The 18,279-nt window shown below is 39.7% G+C and overlaps 1 protein-coding gene across 1 annotated transcript in view; it reads left to right on the forward strand.

Moving 5' to 3' along the window:
- NTNG1 (netrin G1) overlaps positions 1 to 18,279 on the forward strand; it is a gene marked incomplete at both ends in the record, with an annotated part of 365,829 nt that overhangs the window by 191,350 nt on the left and 156,200 nt on the right. The window contains one exon of the mRNA XM_080691481.1: positions 12,850 to 13,490. Coding sequence (XP_080547607.1) covers positions 12,850 to 13,490 — 641 coding nt within the window. The remainder of the gene's footprint in view (positions 1 to 12,849; positions 13,491 to 18,279) is intronic.

Here is an 18,279-nt window from a genome sequence, read left to right on the forward strand (position 1 = left end):
GAGAGGCATTGTAACACTGCAGTTGAGAGTATTGACCCTTTTATGTTTTTCTTAGAATTTTCATTGATACAAAATAATTAATTATACATCACAGATCCACTGGGATTCAGAGTGATACATCTACATGTGCCCACAGCATCTCTGGGTGTGTTTCCCTTCTAACTCCATCTCGCTACTCAACCTCACCCCCCACACATGCCAGTAATGCTGATAGTGATAACCTTTGTATATGAATATAATATTGTCGGATCTGTTTTCTTCCTCGAGCTTCCTTTTCCCCTTCTCTCCTGCCTCCCTCAGTTCCCTTCCACTGGTCTCTCCCCTTATTATCCTCAGGTCTCTTTCCTATTTTCTCTCTAGCTTCTGAATATGAGAAAAAACATACAACCCTTGGCTTTCTGAGACTAGCTGATTTGACTTAGCAAAATGTTCCATCTATTTTCCCACACATGACATAACTTTGTTCTTCTTTATGACTGAGTAAAACACCATTGTGCATATATATCACATTCCCTTTAGTCATCTGTTGATAGACACCTAAATTTTCCCCCATGATATGGTTATTGTAAATTGTGCTGCTATAAAAATGGGTATTCACATATTACTATAGTATTTTAACTTTAATTATTTTTCAATATCAAGAAGGGGTATAGCCAGGTCATGGGGTGGTTCTATTCCTAGTTTTTTTGATGAACCTCATTCTATATTTGGAAGATCACCCCTCCCCCAAAAAACTCAACCAGAATACTTCTAGAGCTGACACACAAATTTAGCAAAGTGGCCATATACAAAATCAATATACAAAAATCAAGAATATTGACTTGGGTGTGTTTATTGGACTTGTCAACTGACTTTGAGATTTACCAGCTATGTGATTCTGAGCAAGTTATTTAAATGATTTGTACTTCAGTTACCTTCTCAGTAAAATAAGGCAAATACTAACATCACCTTGAGGTGTTATGAAGATTAAATGTGGTAATGTGGGTAAAGAACTTAGGATAGTGTTCCATATATTGTAAATACTACATAAGCTTTGCTCCATCATACATTTCGTGAAAATATAAAATTTTTAACATTTCCAACCACAAACTCTTGCTCCCTGAAGCCACTCTGGTCTGCCACATCTCAGTAAAAGGTAAACCAAACACCTTCTCAATCAAGTCAGAAACCTGCAGAATCATTTTCTTTCTTTCTCATTACCTGTTAGGCTTATCGACATTATCTTTAACTCTCTCATAAATATTAAGCAGCTTTGTAAAGCTCCACTCATTCTCCTTTCAATATATAGCTTTAGTCCATTCACTTCTGTCTAGTTGCACTCCATCTGCCCTGGATCAAGCCACCCTGAGCTCCCTTGCAATGGCTCTTAGCCAACCTCCTGCTGATTGATCAGATCCTGTTTCCTGCCCCATTTGAACCCCTATCAACACAGAAAATTAAAAATGTAAATCAGTTTATGGCAGAACTCGACTTAAAACCCACCCGGGGCCAGGCACAGTGGCATACATGTGTACTTGGGAAGCTGAGATAGGATGATCACAAGTTCAAGACTAGACTCACCGGGCATGGTGGCGCACGCTTGTAATCCCTGCGCTTGGGAGGTGGAGACAGGAGGATCATGCAGGTTCAAACCCAGCTGTGCTGGTTTAAGAGAACCTGTTTCCAAAAATAAAGTATAAAATAGGTCTGGGAGTGTAGCCCAGAGGCCTTCCAGGAACCCCAGTACCACTAAGTAAATAAACAAACAAACAAACAAACAAACAAAGACTAGGCTCACCAATTTAGTGAGAGAGAGACCTTGATTTGAAATAACAATAAATAATTAAAAATAGTTGGGGTTATGGGGTTGTAGCTCAGAAGTATAGTACCTCTGGGTTCAATCTCCAGGATAAATAAATAAATAAGTGAATAAATAAATAAAGCATCCAGGTCTTGCCATTCCACTAAGAGGGAGATCCAGGCCCTCCCTCTGTCTCAGGCATGCCTGCCCAGCCTCTTCCCCTCTGCGCTGCCTTTGTCTTATGACGCTCCAGCAACAGTTCATACAAAACCCCAGTACATACAAACCTCAACCTTGGTCAAAAGGTAGAAGCTGACATTTGTTCCTCCCTTTGCCTAGAAGGATCTCCCTCCTAGCTTTTAATCCTCATGTATATTCTTTCTCACTTTTCAGGTCTTAATTTACATGTTACTTCCAAAAAATAAATTAAAAAGCTCTTCCCTTCCAACCTAATTAAAGCCCCTTTGCTGCTATTTTCTTTCATAGAACTATGCTATTTTCCCTTACAGTTTTTCTTTCATTTATACTTATATAATTATTCAATTTTAGAGGCTGCCTCTCCAACTAAGCTATAAGCTTAGCATAGATAGGAACTGTTTATATGATTTACCAAGCCACATCCAGTATGCTTCACAGTGTCTGACATATACTAACACCCAATAACTATTTATTGAATGAATGAATGAATGAATGATAAATAGATAGGTAGATAGATGATAGAGAAAAGTAAAAAGGAAGTAACTTTTGGGTTCTAGAAAGACTCCCAGGAAGCTTGAGATCCACAAAAAATGCTTCTATTGCAGGAAGGCTACAAAAACGGATATTATTAATAAATAGGTATTTCTTTAATGCACAGGTTGAGGGTTTAAAAATACCAGTTTCCAGCCGGGCGTGGTGGCGCACGTTTGTAATCTCCATGCTTGGGAGGCGGAGGCAGGAGGATCGCGCAGGTTCGAAGCCAGCTGCACTGGCTTAAGAGACCCTGTTTCCAAAAATAAAAAAAAAATAGGTCTGGGAGTGTAGCCCGGATATAGAAGGGCTTCCAGGAATCCCAGTACCACAAAAAAAAAAAAAAAAAAAAAAACAGTTTCCCTCAGGTGTGGTGGCACATGCTTGTAATCTCAGTACTTGGGAGGGTGAGACAGGAGGATTACAGTTCGCACCCAGCCTCAGGTACTTAGTGAGGCCCTCTGCAACTTAGTGAGACCCTGTTTCCAAATAAATAATTAAAAATAGGACTGGGGGTATAGCTCAGAGGCAGAAAGTCCCTGTCTTTAATCACCAGTACTGCAATAAATAAATAAATAAATAAATAAATAAATAAACCAGTTTCTGCCTCAGCATGGTGGCACATGCCTATAATCCCACTACTTGGGAGGCTGAGATAAGAGGATCACAAATTCAAGGTCAGATCATGGTAACTTAGACCCTGTTTCAAAAAAAAAAAAAAAGTAGGGCCAGGAGTATAGCTCAAAAATAGAATGCTCCTGAATTCAATCTTCATTTCTAAAACAAACAAATAAACGATAGCAATGCCCATTCTCAGAGCCAGAGAATTAGAATCCCTGAGCCTAGAATCCCTGAGCCTAGGTACAATTATGCCCTAAGTGGCTCCCATGCACACCCGGTCCTAATATAAGGGCAAGCCACATGTCCAAAAGAGCAGTAGCGTCCACACATACTTGTCGGTTCTGATCAGACTGGTTTTGCTGCAGCCACTCCGAGGTGTTGGGGCAAAACGTCACATATAGAAGGGTGATGAAAAGAAAGACAGGACAACTGAGCATCCCAGACCTCTCCTCCTCCATGATCTTGTGCAGTAGCTCATGACACATACCTCTAAGAGTGTCCCAAGCATGAAATGTCTGTGTTTTTTCCTAAAACTGTTTGCAAAATATTTCTGCACTTCACCCCATAAAATATCCATTTTATAAAGTGTTAGATTTAATTATGTGCCGAGAGATGAAATGATCCCTACCAAAAGCTTCACTGTTATGGTTGCTGTGCCTCTACTTACCCTTAAGGACACACACTACTTTTCTGGGAACATTAGCAATTCATTGAGCAATGTATAATCTCATGCTAACTTGCAAACCTATTTCTGTGTTCCTCAGAAAAATTTTAAGTATTTGTCATTGTTTTATTAGTGTCCAATAAGTAGTTAATGAATTTGGGAGAGAGGAGTTTGCAAGAAATAAAGAGTTTGAGAATACACACCAGTAGGGATGGGCACACCGGAATCCAATCACTTTTGGAAACTTGTCCGTAGGAAGTTCTCTTCTTGCCTTTTATGAGTGAGTGACCACCATGGCAGAGGATGTTTGTGGTCTTCCTTTGTCCTCTGAAAACTTGTGGCCTTCAGCAAACGGGCCTTAAACTGGTTCTCGACTTGCCCTCTCATGCAAAGGTAGAAGGAACCAGTTTTAGAGCATCAAGTCAAGTTTTCAAGATTGGACACGTTCAAAACACCTTTCCTAAACCCTTCAGGCCAGAGCATTCCCACTTCCATGGGGTTTTGCTACTCCTTGTTCCTCTCAGATTGCTTTAAGAGAAATGTTGACAGTTCTCTTCAGTTTTATGTTATTACCAATATCACATCCATGTCTCAGTCTATTTCAAGCCCGTCAACAACAACAACAAAAAATGCTATGTTAAACATTTGTGTGGTTTTAAAAAATATTTATTTAATTTTTTGTACTTCTAAATTTTTATTGGTGCATTACAGTCATACATCCTGATGGAGTACAAGATGGTAGGGCATACATGCACACTTCACTCAGCCCTTACCCAAATATTTTTAAGTGATTTACCTACCACATATAATAATGCCACCAGAGTACAATGCTTTTCTGTAGATATTTTTTTAATTTTGCCTGGTTCTGTTAATATTTATTTCTTCTCCAATACATGTGAATCAATGGTCTAGATTGAGATCTAGCAATCCATTTGTGTGGCTTGTGGCTGGGGGGTGCCTTTGGCTCCTTCTTAGAAATGTAGTCTTCTTGACCTCTGTGTCCTTTGCCAGTTAGAAAATCCTAACCATAATCCTCTGTGAAGATTTACACAAGTGTCTATTATGGCCCATAATCTGTGATATGGCTTCCAGTATTCTCATGGCACAAAGGTTAAGCTTTTTCATCTTTATTTTTGAGTAAAAATGTCCACAAGGTGTTAGTATTGTCAGGGATCAGATTGAAACAAGGTACAACTTCAATCAGGCCTTAAGCCTGGGTCTGTGCCAGGAAGAAAACTGTGATGAACCAAAGATTCCCTTAGAAAACAGAGCATCTTTTTGAACTCCAAAGTTACAAAAACAAAATTCCTCATCTGCTACTTTTCTTAATGCGGCCATAATGTCCAAACTAAAATCTGAGACTCATCCTCTGTCACATACATAGGGGCTTCTGTCAAAACAGCTTCAGAATATCTAATGCTGGGACAGTCCCATGGACTCTAGGCTGTATTGTCACCATATAAATGTCTGCGTGGAGACCCAACACACCAATTAACACCGATTATAAACATCCTTTCCATCCCAAGAACAGCGGGCAATAGGAAATTTGCTGCTTGATGACCCTTTCCTGTCTGAGCTCATACAGTCTACCTCTGTGGCTCTGGTCACCAGGTCTTGTTCTATTTGTTATTGGGGTTACTGATATTTATCTTTCAGAACTCTGTAAGAGATGGCCAGTGCCATGGATCACTTTACCTCTAGTTCTGACTTCCCTCTGCTTCCCCCCAATGTCAGGAGCAAAACTAAGACACAGGAAGGGAGGCAGCTCATCGTAACCTGTGAGCATCAGCTCCCACACTCAGAGGAGCCCCAATGTCTTTACAAGAGTCATGAAGGAGGAGCCATCCCATTATCAAGCTATAAAATAGAAATTGGGAGTAGAAGGATGTGAGGCAAGGAAGAGCATCTGGAAAGTTCCAAGAAGGAACTGGGAATGAAATCTCTCACCAAAAATTTATGCCTCTGATATAAAGAAGTCATTGTCCCAGAAATTCACAGCCACCCACAGACCTCCTGCTCCATTGGCTTCTAGGTAGGTGGAGCGAAAGAAGAAAAGAAGCCATCTGCCTACGATGATGCCCCAGCCTGGTAGTTAAAGCATGCCATGGGCCCCCAGCTCCTCTCCTTAGGGTCTGCCACCGATTTCAACACCCTTCTAAAGGCCTAGCACTGGCAAAGCCCTAATGGTGTCTATTCCAGAATCCCAGCAGGAACAGGTTGGGTCATGATATCAGGATATTGCCTTGGCCTTTTCTGACTGTCACTTACCCACAAAACAAGCAAAGATTAACAAGATGCAAGTGGGTGTTAGGCAGCTCTGTCTCTGTTTTTCAGGATAGGTGTGAGTGCTAACCCAAAGGCTTCTCGGGGGTCCTTGTTAATGCATGCCTGTTTGGCATTCCCCGGACAGTTCCGGAACAAATCTCCCTGAGATCGCTCTTCATTCCCAACTGTCATTCTCAATAGTTTGTCAATAGGTAAAGATTGGAAGGGAAAGGTCAAAATGAGAGGAACTTTAAGTTTTACATAAATTTATACTGATTATATATCATTTGGTTTTTTTGTTGTTGTTGTTTATACTGGGCATTGAACCCAGGACCAGTCTACATTGGAGCTACTCCACCAGCCATTTTTAATTTATTTTAAAACAGAATCTCACAAAGTTGTTGAGGGTCTCCCTAATTGCGGAAGCTAGACTTGAACCTGCAATCTTTCTTGGCCTCCGAAGTACTGGAATTACGGCATGAGGGTTTTTATTTGTTTTGTTTTAACTCTGAATGCTCTCCAAAATGTTAGGTAAAAAGATGTTCTTTCAAAGAGTCACTCGCTAGAAGGAAGACATGACTAAAAAAAGTGAAAGCATGTCTCAATTTTTATTTATCATTCTAATTCTGAAAGCACATTAAGGAAGAATAACAGCATTCTACTTAGTCTACAAATTGCTAATTAATAAGTAACTTCTATTCTCCCAGAGGTAAAATATTAACATTTTTAAATGCAATTAAACACCACAATCTCCTAATTGTAATAGAAATATTTAGCAGCGATATCTGTTTAATTATTTAGGCATCTCTTGGTGGTGTAAATATTATCCGCATAGTCATAAATATTTTCTGCTTTGTCCATAGACAATCAGCTAAAGATCCATTGCTTGCAGGACTTAAATTAAGATCTACTTAAGACTGCCTGCTGGCCACAAAATAATTACTTACACTTGCAGATGCCCAAATCTGTTAGACTTAGCAGCAAGAAGTGTTCTTTGCTTTCATAAGCAGGAAAAAGTTGCTTTTTGTTATATAAATTTCATTGCTGCTGTTATTAAAAAGGATTAAGGTAGAGTTGAAGTAGTTGAAAATGTAATTAATCTAATCCCTTTAACAAGAATTGTTTTCATATTGATAATTCTCTATAACAACAGTATTACAAATCACACCCACTGAAATATTTACACTAAATATTTTAGCATATAATCTCCCCTCTAGTTTTCTCTATTGGGAGTGAGATTTTCAACTTCAGCTTTCTTGTTTGTTTGTTTTTTTTTTTTTTCCTTTCTGTCTCATCTAAAATGAAAGAACCAGAAGAAAGAAATCCTTTTTTATTTTGTACCCTCTGCTAATTTTCTCACAATGTCATTTTCTCTCAGTTAAATACGTTAATGGTCGTCAAATCATTAATCTCCTAAAAGAGAAGGAGTGCAATGAAATAAGGACGGTCCGATTGATTTCTTTGTGTATCTTCTGTCATTTGTTGTAGACTCTCATTTCAAATTATTTGTTTACCCATCGATTGCAATAAATTGTTATGCTGCTGAAAATATCACTAAGAGTAGAGTCAGAGTCAGATGAAGGACAAAACTGTCATTCTGGTCAACCTCCTCTGATTATCTCCAGTGTAAATTGGGAATTGTTCTTAATCTGCTCAAATGTCATGTTATCAGGGAGACCTTCTCTGACCTCCTAATATCAAATTACAATCACCATCCCTTCCCCACAACCGCGGGTCCAGCTTTAATTGGCTTTATTTTTCTCCACAGTAGTTGCCACCCTGTAACATCATAAAACACTGTGTGTTCGTTTCCTTGGAGCATCTCCTCCGACAAAGAGGGAGGCATCACAGAAAGCAGGGACATGGATCTGTTTACTGCTACAGCGTAAGAGCCAAGACAAACGCCTGCAATGTAGCCATATAGTAGGCAATCAGTAAATAATTGTTGGATGCATGAGACTTTGCTCTTATCTCTCAGATGCCTGAGCACCCGATCTGTGTCAGGCTATGAGAAACTTGGTGCAAATGTCAGCCTTTATCCAGAGTGGCTGTCCTGCTGAGCTGGAGGGGAAGGGCCACCTCCCTGCTCAACTAAAGCAGAAAACTAGTTCAGTAGCCAAGTCTTCAGTTAAGGACTAAAACTGGGTTATAAAGTGCTGTCTGGCCTCCATGTGTTTACAGTTGGGGGAGGTACTGAGGCTTGAACCCCTGGGATTCTACCTCCCGCCCTTTTTTATTTCGAAACAAGATCTCCCTAAGTTGCTGAGAGTTGTGCTAAATTGCTGAGGCTGGCCTCCAACTGTGATCCTCTTACTTCAGCCTCCCAACACTGGGATTACAGGTGTGCACCACTGCACCTGGCTAACAATTTTAAGAATAATAGAAAACATGTTAAGGGAATCCCTCCAGGACATTATTTTTGTAGAATATAAATATGGGTTACTAAGCTGAAAAGTAATTCTGCATGAAATAATTTCTGAAACCAGTCATATTCTGTGGAGCTAAGCAAGGTTTTTAATTTCAAAGAGTATGAAAATGCTTATTAGGTCTTAGATATTTTCTTTCTACTAGTCAATGCTATTTCTAGGACACTGTTAAAACACACAAAACACCATGGACCTGGTGTCCAACAGACCAGGGTGGGGCAGGAGGGGCAGGAGGGGCATTCTAGACCTACTTCTTATGCTTTATGATATGACCATGGGAAGATTTCTTTTTTTTTTTTTTTTGTCACTCAAGATGGAACCTAGAGGCATTCTACCTCTGAGCTACACCCTCAGCCCTACTTTTTATTCTTTATTTTTTGAAACAGTGTCTCACTGAGTTGCAGAGGGCCTCACTAAGTAACTGAGGCTGTCCATGAACCATGATCCTCCTGTCTCAGCCTCCCGAATGCTGGGATTACACTTCTGGGATTACACATGTGCACCACCACTCCCGGCAGAAAGTTTCTCTATGCCCTAGTTTTCTGTCTTGCGAGGTAGGGTTGAAGTGAACATTGAAAGTGTCCAATACACAAGGGCTAACTAAATATGGATATTGCCAATGCTGGTCTTGCATATAGGAATGAATGCCCTTTAGATAGATTTCTTCAATCATATATATATATATATATATATATATGATTATATATATATATATATATATATATATATATTTCTGGGGATGGAACCCAGGGTCATGCTAACTCTGAGAGACACCCCTAGACCTAATTTCTTATTTTTTTTACTTTTGAAACAGGGTCTTCCTGAGTTGCAAGGGGCCTCACTAAGTAGCTGAGGCCATCCACCAACCACGATCCTCCAGTCTCCGCCTCCCGAATGCTGGGATTATAAGCCTTCCGTCATATTTTCTAAAGCAGATTTGTTAGTATCGACCCAACCCCAAGTCAACCTGACTTGCCCCCCTCCACCTTTGGCCCTTGCACTTTTCCCCACATGAGAAGCTCCAGGTACCTAGGCTGAGGGCACACCACTGCTGTCCTTCATCATGACATTGCAAACACCCGATCCCCTCCTTGGGGTACCCTGCAGAGCTGACTCCCTTTGTTCCCAAGCTCCTTCCCTGGGATGAAGAAGAAGAAGGTGATAGCATCCAAGTTGATGATTGTGCAGATGGCAGCATGCTGACGGATTTGGAAGGAACCATATTTTTTTCAGTAAATTTTAATGAAGGTGAGATTTGTGTAAATCTGACCCCTTCCAGTAAAATGCACATTTACATATATTCAGAATTTATAAATCCTGACAGATTCCACAATATTTATAGCCCTCCATAAAAAGCTTTTGCCAGTTTGCAGAGCTTTGCATTTGGCTCTGTGGTATGCTTAAGAGAGTTTAAATAATAATAAATTTGGTGATTTATTCCACCTGGAACAGAAACTTACCCCCCCCACCCGCCGCCCGGCTCATTTTGAAGGGGATACCTATAAATAGTGCACAGACGCTAGGATCAGAAATAGGGAATTGAAATTTGAGAGAGAAGTACAGAAACATTTCCATTATCACTGATTTCTTGAGTATATTTTTAAAACAGTTCTGTTCCTCAAATAATGTACCTTCTCCCCTTTCTCCTGCCTCATCTCAATTATACGTGAGTCTCCCAGACCTGTTGCCAACTTTAAGATCCAATTGCATTAATGGGAAAGAGAATGAGAGCATTAGCTGACTAGGTAGGTAAGAGTTGCCTCTAGGGAGGCTCAAGCAATTCTCCAATGTTCATCTTATATTTCATAGGCATCAGCAAGTAACTGAGCGTCAATATCTAGAGCATAGATTCATTATTTGAGACACAGCTCATGCATCCAACAAGTATGATGAAAAGTTCACAGTTCATCCAAAAGAAAAAAGGAGAAATCTAATTGTAATTGCAAGGACAACATCACCCATCTGCGTTCATAATTACCTAGAACTGGATAAGAGAAACACACCAGTCCTCTCTTATCTTGTAGTTTCGGTTCCCATGGTTTCAGTGACTTGTGGTAAACTGGGCTCCAAAAATATTAAATGAGAAGTTCCAGAAATAATTCATAAGGTTTCAACTCTTTACTAGTAATGTGATGAAAACTCTCATAATTTGCTCCATAGCACCCTAGACGTGAAGCAGCCCTTCACCGAGTGTATCTGTACTGTGCCCGGTACCCACTCACTGGTCGCTTAGCAGTGTCTTAGTGATCCAATAGAGACCCACTGCTCCAGTGCCACAGTGCTCAGGTTCTCCTTACACTGTCGCCTAATGCTATGTCACTCGTGTAGACATTGTACCATCTCACATTATCACAAGAAGGGTGAGTACTATAAAATAGTTTGGGAGAAACCACAGTCACAAAACTTTTACTACAGTATATTGTTATAATTATTCTGGTTTTAGTTCCTATTGCTAAACTCTTACTAGGCCTTATCTATAAATTACGCTTTATTGTAGGTATATGTTTTAGGGAAAAGATATGTACTGGATTTAGTACTATCTGTAGTTGCAAACACTCACCGGGGCCTTGGAACGCATGCCCTGTGGATGAAGAGGGAATACTATACTTGAATAGTGGGCACCAAACGATACTATTTGGGTTTAATTAGGAGGTGAGGGTATATATTGAGAACTGAACCCTGGGGTGCTCTTCCACTCAGCTGCATCCTCATCCCGTTTTTCATTTTATTTTGAGGCAGGGTCTCACTAAGTTGATGAGACCAGCCTCAAGCTTAAAGTCCTTCTGCCTCAGCTTCCCAGCTGGCTGGGATTAAAAGCATACTCTACCATATCCACCTTATTATTTGTTTTTTAAAAACAAAATAAAAATCTAGGAGCAGTTATTCTCCATAGAATCTACTGATGCGAACTGAGAGCATCCGTTTATCAAAGCACAAGCAGGGTCTCAGCAGTGCTATGGGAAGGAGATCTATTTCCAGCTTGTTATGTGGGTGGTAAGGGAAGTAGCCTTTGTTAGAATGAGAATAATAATCATGATAATAATCAACATCCACGGAGAGTTGCCTATGAGCTGGTCTGGAGTAATAAAGACATCAGATGGCTGTGTTGTGGTGTGCAAGGACCCTAATTGAGTATAGTTGGCCATCCACATCAAAGGATTCAACCAACCGTGGGCTGAAAATATTCACCACAAAATTTCAGAAGGTTCCAAAGAGCAAACTTGAAGTTGTACCATGCTAAGCACTGTGTTGAATTCACGTGAATTAAGAACTGTGTAGGCACACTCTGTTGTGGCCTTTGCTGATTCCCAGGTCCTCAGTCCCTCCAGCACTCCTGTTCAAGTATAGATTACCTCATCTCATCTGAATAACATGTTATGAGACCTTTGATGATTGTGTCTGTACTGAACATGCTCCATCTTTTTTTCTTGTCAATATTCCCTAAGCAGTGTAAATAACAACTATTTAAAATTGTATTAGGCACCATATGTGATCTATTTAAAGCATGTGGGAAGATATGTAGAGGTTATATAAAAATACAATGATATTCTATACAAGAGACTGAAGCATCTGTAAATTTTGGTACCCACATGGATTTTGGAACCAATCCCTCATGAATACTGAGGGATGATTGTAGTGGGTTTTCTTTCTCTGATAACTTGGAACACACCTCCAAGCCCAAGACTTTCCTGAGCAATCTGCTTCCCTCTAGCTAATAGGATGGCAGATATTTGGACCAAACCCCAGAGCCTGTAGTGTACCACATTTTAATGATTTGTGGTGAACAAAGTAAATGTTTTAAAACCAGATTTTATGAAGCAGGTACCCAGTTAAGTATGATGGATAGGAGGAAAAACCGAGAAAAGCTAAACAGTGTATGGGAACATCGCTTCCTCTATAGGACATGGATGTTTATGGCCCACGGTGAATTCTAAATGCTCACTTGAAAAATGATTTCTTAAAGAACTGTTGCTCTTAAGGACTGTCCTTGAGGCAGGCAGGTATTTCCATTGTTTTCCTATAGCATCTTTCTAAGAGAAAGTGGAGGTACTGAGCTCTTAGACAATGGCTCGGTGTTTTTGTGCTTCTGTGACCGCAGGATGAGTCTCACACGTGTGAGATACAGAAACTGTTTTCACTTCTTAAAGCCCTTGGAAGGAAACAAGACAAGAAAATCACCATATTTATTTTTGTTGTTTTTTTTTTTTAAAAAAGCTATTATAGAGGAAAATTCAGTTAAGGCAAATAAAAATGATACCGAAAACTCTCTTTTTTCCCTTTCCTAGCCTCTCAACAACCGCACCATGTCAGGACTTGAGTCCTATCTGCATTCTGATGCGCCCTCTTCTGTTCTTCCTCCACAGGGGAACCCCTACATGTGCAATAATGAGTGTGACGCAAGCACCCCGGAGCTGGCACACCCCCCTGAGCTGATGTTTGATTTTGAAGGAAGACATCCCTCCACATTTTGGCAGTCTGCTACTTGGAAGGAGTACCCCAAGCCTCTCCAGGTGAACATCACCCTGTCTTGGAGTAAAACCATTGAGCTCACAGACAACATAGTTATTACCTTTGAATCGGGGCGTCCAGACCAAATGATCCTGGAGAAATCTCTCGATTATGGACGAACATGGCAGCCCTATCAGTACTATGCCACAGACTGCTTGGACGCTTTTCACATGGACCCTAAGTCCGTGAAGGACTTATCTCAGCATACAGTCCTAGAAATCATTTGCACAGAAGAGTACTCCACGGGGTACTCAACAAATAGCAAGATAATCCACTTTGAAATCAAAGACAGGTTTGCATTTTTTGCTGGACCTCGGCTACGAAATATGGCTTCCCTCTATGGACAGCTGGATACAACCAAGAAACTCAGAGATTTCTTTACAGTCACAGACCTGAGAATACGGCTGCTGAGACCAGCTGTTGGGGAAATATTTGTAGATGAGCTCCACCTGGCACGCTACTTTTATGCCATCTCAGACATAAAGGTGCGAGGAAGGTAAGAAAATGTGTGTCCATTTCAGATGGGAATGGTTGTGTCCAAAGAATATGCCAATGTGTTGGTCTTATAGCCACAAATTGACATTTGCCCATTTCTACTGTAATACTTTCTTAGGATTAATACTTTAGAAGTAGGTTCAGAGGGCATTAGAGACTTTGCACTCTGTAGTAATTTGTAATCCCAGGCTTGCTATCACTGAACCTGGCAGGATCCTTTAGAATTATAACAAGAGAGAGAGAGAGAGAGAGAAAGAGAGAGAGAGAGAAAGAGAGAGAGAGAGAGAGAGAGAGAGAGAGAGAGAGAGAGAGAGAGAGAGAGAGAAGCAGAAAAAGCATCTTATTTGAGACAAAGGAACTCACTAAGGAAATGACTCCATGGAGAGTAAAGACCATTGTTCTCTAGAAGACTGAAAAATAAGAAACATGTGGTCCATTTTCACATGCACGAGAGGCTTGCAACAAGGTAAGATAATCTGTTAATATTCTAGAAATGAAAGTTATAGATTTTTAAATGTATTAAAACCAAAAGCTTCTAGAAAACAATGCATTTTCTTAAAGAGGGGAAGTTTTGTTTGGGGGATGTTATAGTAAAATGATATGCCACTGAGAACTTGAAATGCAAACTTGAAATGGGCACCCTGCAATTTGTAGACCAGAGTTGCGATGTTAATGATCACTATCAGGGGTATCTTTGGTTTTGAACACAAGTGAATTTCCAAAGATTTTAAAGATGTGTAAGTGAAAAATTTTTAATAACAAGGACTAAAACTACCAACATAGAGATTTCCAGCAGTTCTTAAAGTGTAGTATATTATTAAAAATAGTCCATTGATGGAAGTGGAAGTATGAGACAGTGAGTGGAGAAACTGAATATAAGAGTGGAATTACAGAAAACAGGGGAAAGTGAAAAATAAACAAAGCAATGATCACTCCAAAAATACCAACATAGCTTGAAGTCAAAATATCTGAAGATAAAAATATAAATGGTGCATTTGTCATGTAGGTTTAAATAAGTAATCATAAACTTGAACAGGCAAAACCAGATTTACTCTGAATACTGGCTTCCAGCATCTTTTAGGGCAGCCCCGTCATCAGAAACTAGATAAGTTTTGAGACTCTCCGGTCTTTCAGAGTAACCTCACATATCTGTATGAGAAGGAAGAAGCAGTCACTGCTGTTAAGATAAGGGCCACGGTGGCCACACAGAATGGAGTGGTGGGCATGACTGTTTAGAGTGGTGTCAAAGGTTTCGGGATCTTAGCTTTAAAAATTAGCAGGCAAGGTGGCCATCTTTGTTCTAGCTTCATGTTCCTCATGGCAGGTGTTGAGAATCTTTAACTATGGAGTCTTATTTTAAACTTTTAACCAATGTATTGGTGATGGATGATGAAGATGTTTTAAAGCAAAACAACATTTTATTGTTGGTGCATTTATATCAATATCAATATCTATCTATCTATATCATATATAGGTATATATGCTGGTACATTTGTATCAATATTAAGCTTATGGGTTAGAGAGGATAGAGAACACTCAGCACATTCACAAGGCACCAGGACAGAGTGATATGGAGCTACTGCCTCCAACATAGGTTTGCTGTTTAAAATAAAATCCAGCCATCATTATACTCAGAAACATTTTAGCAAAAGGTGATCAGTTTCTATCATCTTAATTCTTGGGGACATATGTGAAAATAATCAAAGTTGGTATTATTATTAATAGCATATCAAAATCAATTCACAATCATTCAATTCACCTATAAGAATAAAGGTCAAAATTAATAAACTGAGATATGAATTTGAATCTATATCACTGGGTAGATTTGTATAGGTCAGTTTCCTTGCAGTTTAAGAAACCCTTAATCTGAGCCTAAATCCCTACAGACTAATTTCCTCCGAGCACTCTCACTTGTCACTTGTAAAGGAGCCAGTCTTTTCTGTTGAGAAATCACTATTGTTGGGGCTTATTTTTGTTGTTGGGTAGCCATCTTTCTTCATCTGCTTATTTAAAAGAAAGCACAAAAGACATCTTATCATTAAAGGCATCTGTGTGCAATCTCCATTGGGGCCAGGCAGGCCACTTCCTGAAAGTGGTGGCATTAGGCCCACAGAGTCCCTCCAGATTTTCCACTTCTCTTATATCTCTCTTCCTGGTAGTGTCCTCCAGCTACATTTCAGTGGTTCTGAGGAGTTTCCAAGAGCTCTCCCCCCTTCGCTGGGGCGCATCTCCACTGTCTTTCCCCATTCACCAATCAACTGTAGGCTGGTGAGAAGCAGCTGGGCCAAAGAGAAAGGTCCAGTAGAGGTAAGCCCCTGCTGTGATGTCCACTCTGTCTTCTCCACACTCTGTCCAAATTCCTCAGGGCAAAACCAGTGCTGGCATGTACCACCTGAGCTACCAGATGGCTGGAGTATTTTTAGTCTTGAGGGAGGGACTTAAGAAGCAAGGCCCATTGGCTCGGGCATGGCTCCAGCTTTTAAGTTATATAAGGAAGATCCACTCCTGATGGAGCCACAAAAGAAAAATGGCAAGCAACAGCCTGCTGCGAGGGGGCTTTCAGCGTAGACACTGATGCCATTATTTTGCCTTTAAAATTTTCAGTAGGATTAATGGCCTAGGTTGCCTTTCTCTTAAACAACAAATCACCTATGGGAGGATTGAAATTCATTTGGTAATCTCTAAAAGAAAGTTCTAAAATTTCTTTTCAAGACTCTCGTAAACTTTCTACAATGGCCTTGAGGACTTCGTTTCTTTTATCCACTCCCACCATCTCATCCTATGAGAGGCAGCGTTTACATGCCTCTGTATAGATACAGCTCATACTTGTTTTTTATGGTACTGGGGATGGAACCCAAGAGCATTGTACCTCTGAGCTATACCTCCAGCCTTATTTTTTTTTTAGTCTTTTTAATTTTTTTTTATTTTTATTTTTATGTGCATCATATTGAAAATGACATACATTGACCATGCAACATTCACACTTTTACACATATTCAAATGTAGCTCCTCAAGTAAATCAACCTCAGACTTCTTCTCCTACCCTGACATTTCAGCTTTGCTGAGGTTTCCCCTCCATTTTCTGGAGTCCCTTTGGTATCCCTAATACTCCCTAGTTTGCACATATTAGAGAAAACATATGTCCCTTCTCTTTCTGTGCTTGGCTGACCCCACTTAACATAATGTTCTCCAGATCTTTCCATCTTCTTGTGAATGACATGATTTTGTTTTTCTTTATAGTTGGGTAGAATTCCATTGGGTTTCCCATAATTTTTCAGTCCATTCATCTGTTGATGGAGACCTAAGTAGGCTCCATATTTTGGCTATTACAAATTGTGCTGTTATGAACATGAGCATGCATGTGTTACTGTAGTTCTCTGATTTCAACTTCTTTGGAAAGATACCCAAGAATGATATAGCCAGATCATATGGTGGATCCATTCCCAGTTTTCTAAGGAATCTCCACACTGATCTCCATAGTGGTTGACTAGTTTGTACTCCCAATAACAGTGTGAAAGACTTCTTCCCCTACATCCTCACCAGCATTTGTTGTTATTTTACTTCTTTTTGCTTGCCACTCTGATTGGAGTTAGATGGAATCTCAGTATAGTTTTGATTTGCATCTCCCTGATGGGTAATGGTGTTGATCATTTTTTCATGTATCTATTGGACATTTGTATCTCTTCTTTTGTGAAATGTCTATTCAATTCAGTTGCCCATTTCTTAATTGGGTTGTTTGTTTTGCTAGTGTAGAATCTTTTGAGCCCTTTGTATATTTTGGATATCTATCAGAGTGGTGGCTGGTAAAGATCTTCTCACATTCTTTAGACTTTCTCTTTAGGTTCTTGATGGTTTCCTTTGATGAGCAGAAACTTTTTAGTTTGATACCATCCCACTTGTTAATTCTTGCTTTATTTTCCTGTGTTTTGGAGGTCTTGTTGAGAAAGTTACTGCCTGTGCCTATATATTAGAGTGTTGAGCCTATGGCCTCCTGTAATAGCTTCACAGTCTCTGTTTTAATTTCCAAGTCTTTGATCCATCAGAAACAAACCCATACACTTATAGTCAATTCATCATTGACAAAGGGGCCAAACTCACATGCTGGAGAAAAGACAGCCTTTTCAACAAATGGTACTGAGAGAACTGGCTATCTCTTTGTAGAAAGATGGAAGTAATCTTTTTAGTTTTTAGTTTTTGAAACAGGGTCTCACTGAGTTGCAAAGGGCCTCACTAAGTAGTTGAGACTGTCCGCGAACCATGATTCCCCCATCTCCCCCTCTGGAATGCTGGAATTACAAGTGTACGCCACCACACCCAGCTTCATCCTGATATTTTTATACTCTTCACTTCCAACACCATGTCCATCAAAATGTGGACATTGATATAAGTTCTTAGGGAAAGGTTTCCACATTCCTGGAAACCAGATATAAATATCCATAGATTAGTAAACAGAGAATAGAGAAAGTTTCATCTTGAAATATTAAACCATGGAACAAAAATAGTGGGAGATCTTTGCTTCAACTGACTGTGGATTCCAATTTTCAACTTCTTTTCACATGTGTTTATATTATACTGCCTAGAGTTATTTAGTATAAAAATGATGTTTTGATTCTCATTAGACTAATGCAGCATTTATGCTCATTGCAGCTTATAATACCTATTTTCCTGGTGACAAAACCGTAATCCCATCATAAATAATTTATTCTCCTTTTGCTACATACCTATTTTGCTTTCATTTACTCCTTCTCGTTGTGTATTTATTAAGATAATAGAGGAAAAGAGGAAACATG

This window comes from Muscardinus avellanarius (genome assembly GCF_963383645.1).
Source record: "Muscardinus avellanarius genome assembly, chromosome: 3".
Lineage (NCBI taxonomy): Eukaryota > Metazoa > Chordata > Mammalia > Rodentia > Gliridae > Muscardinus > Muscardinus avellanarius.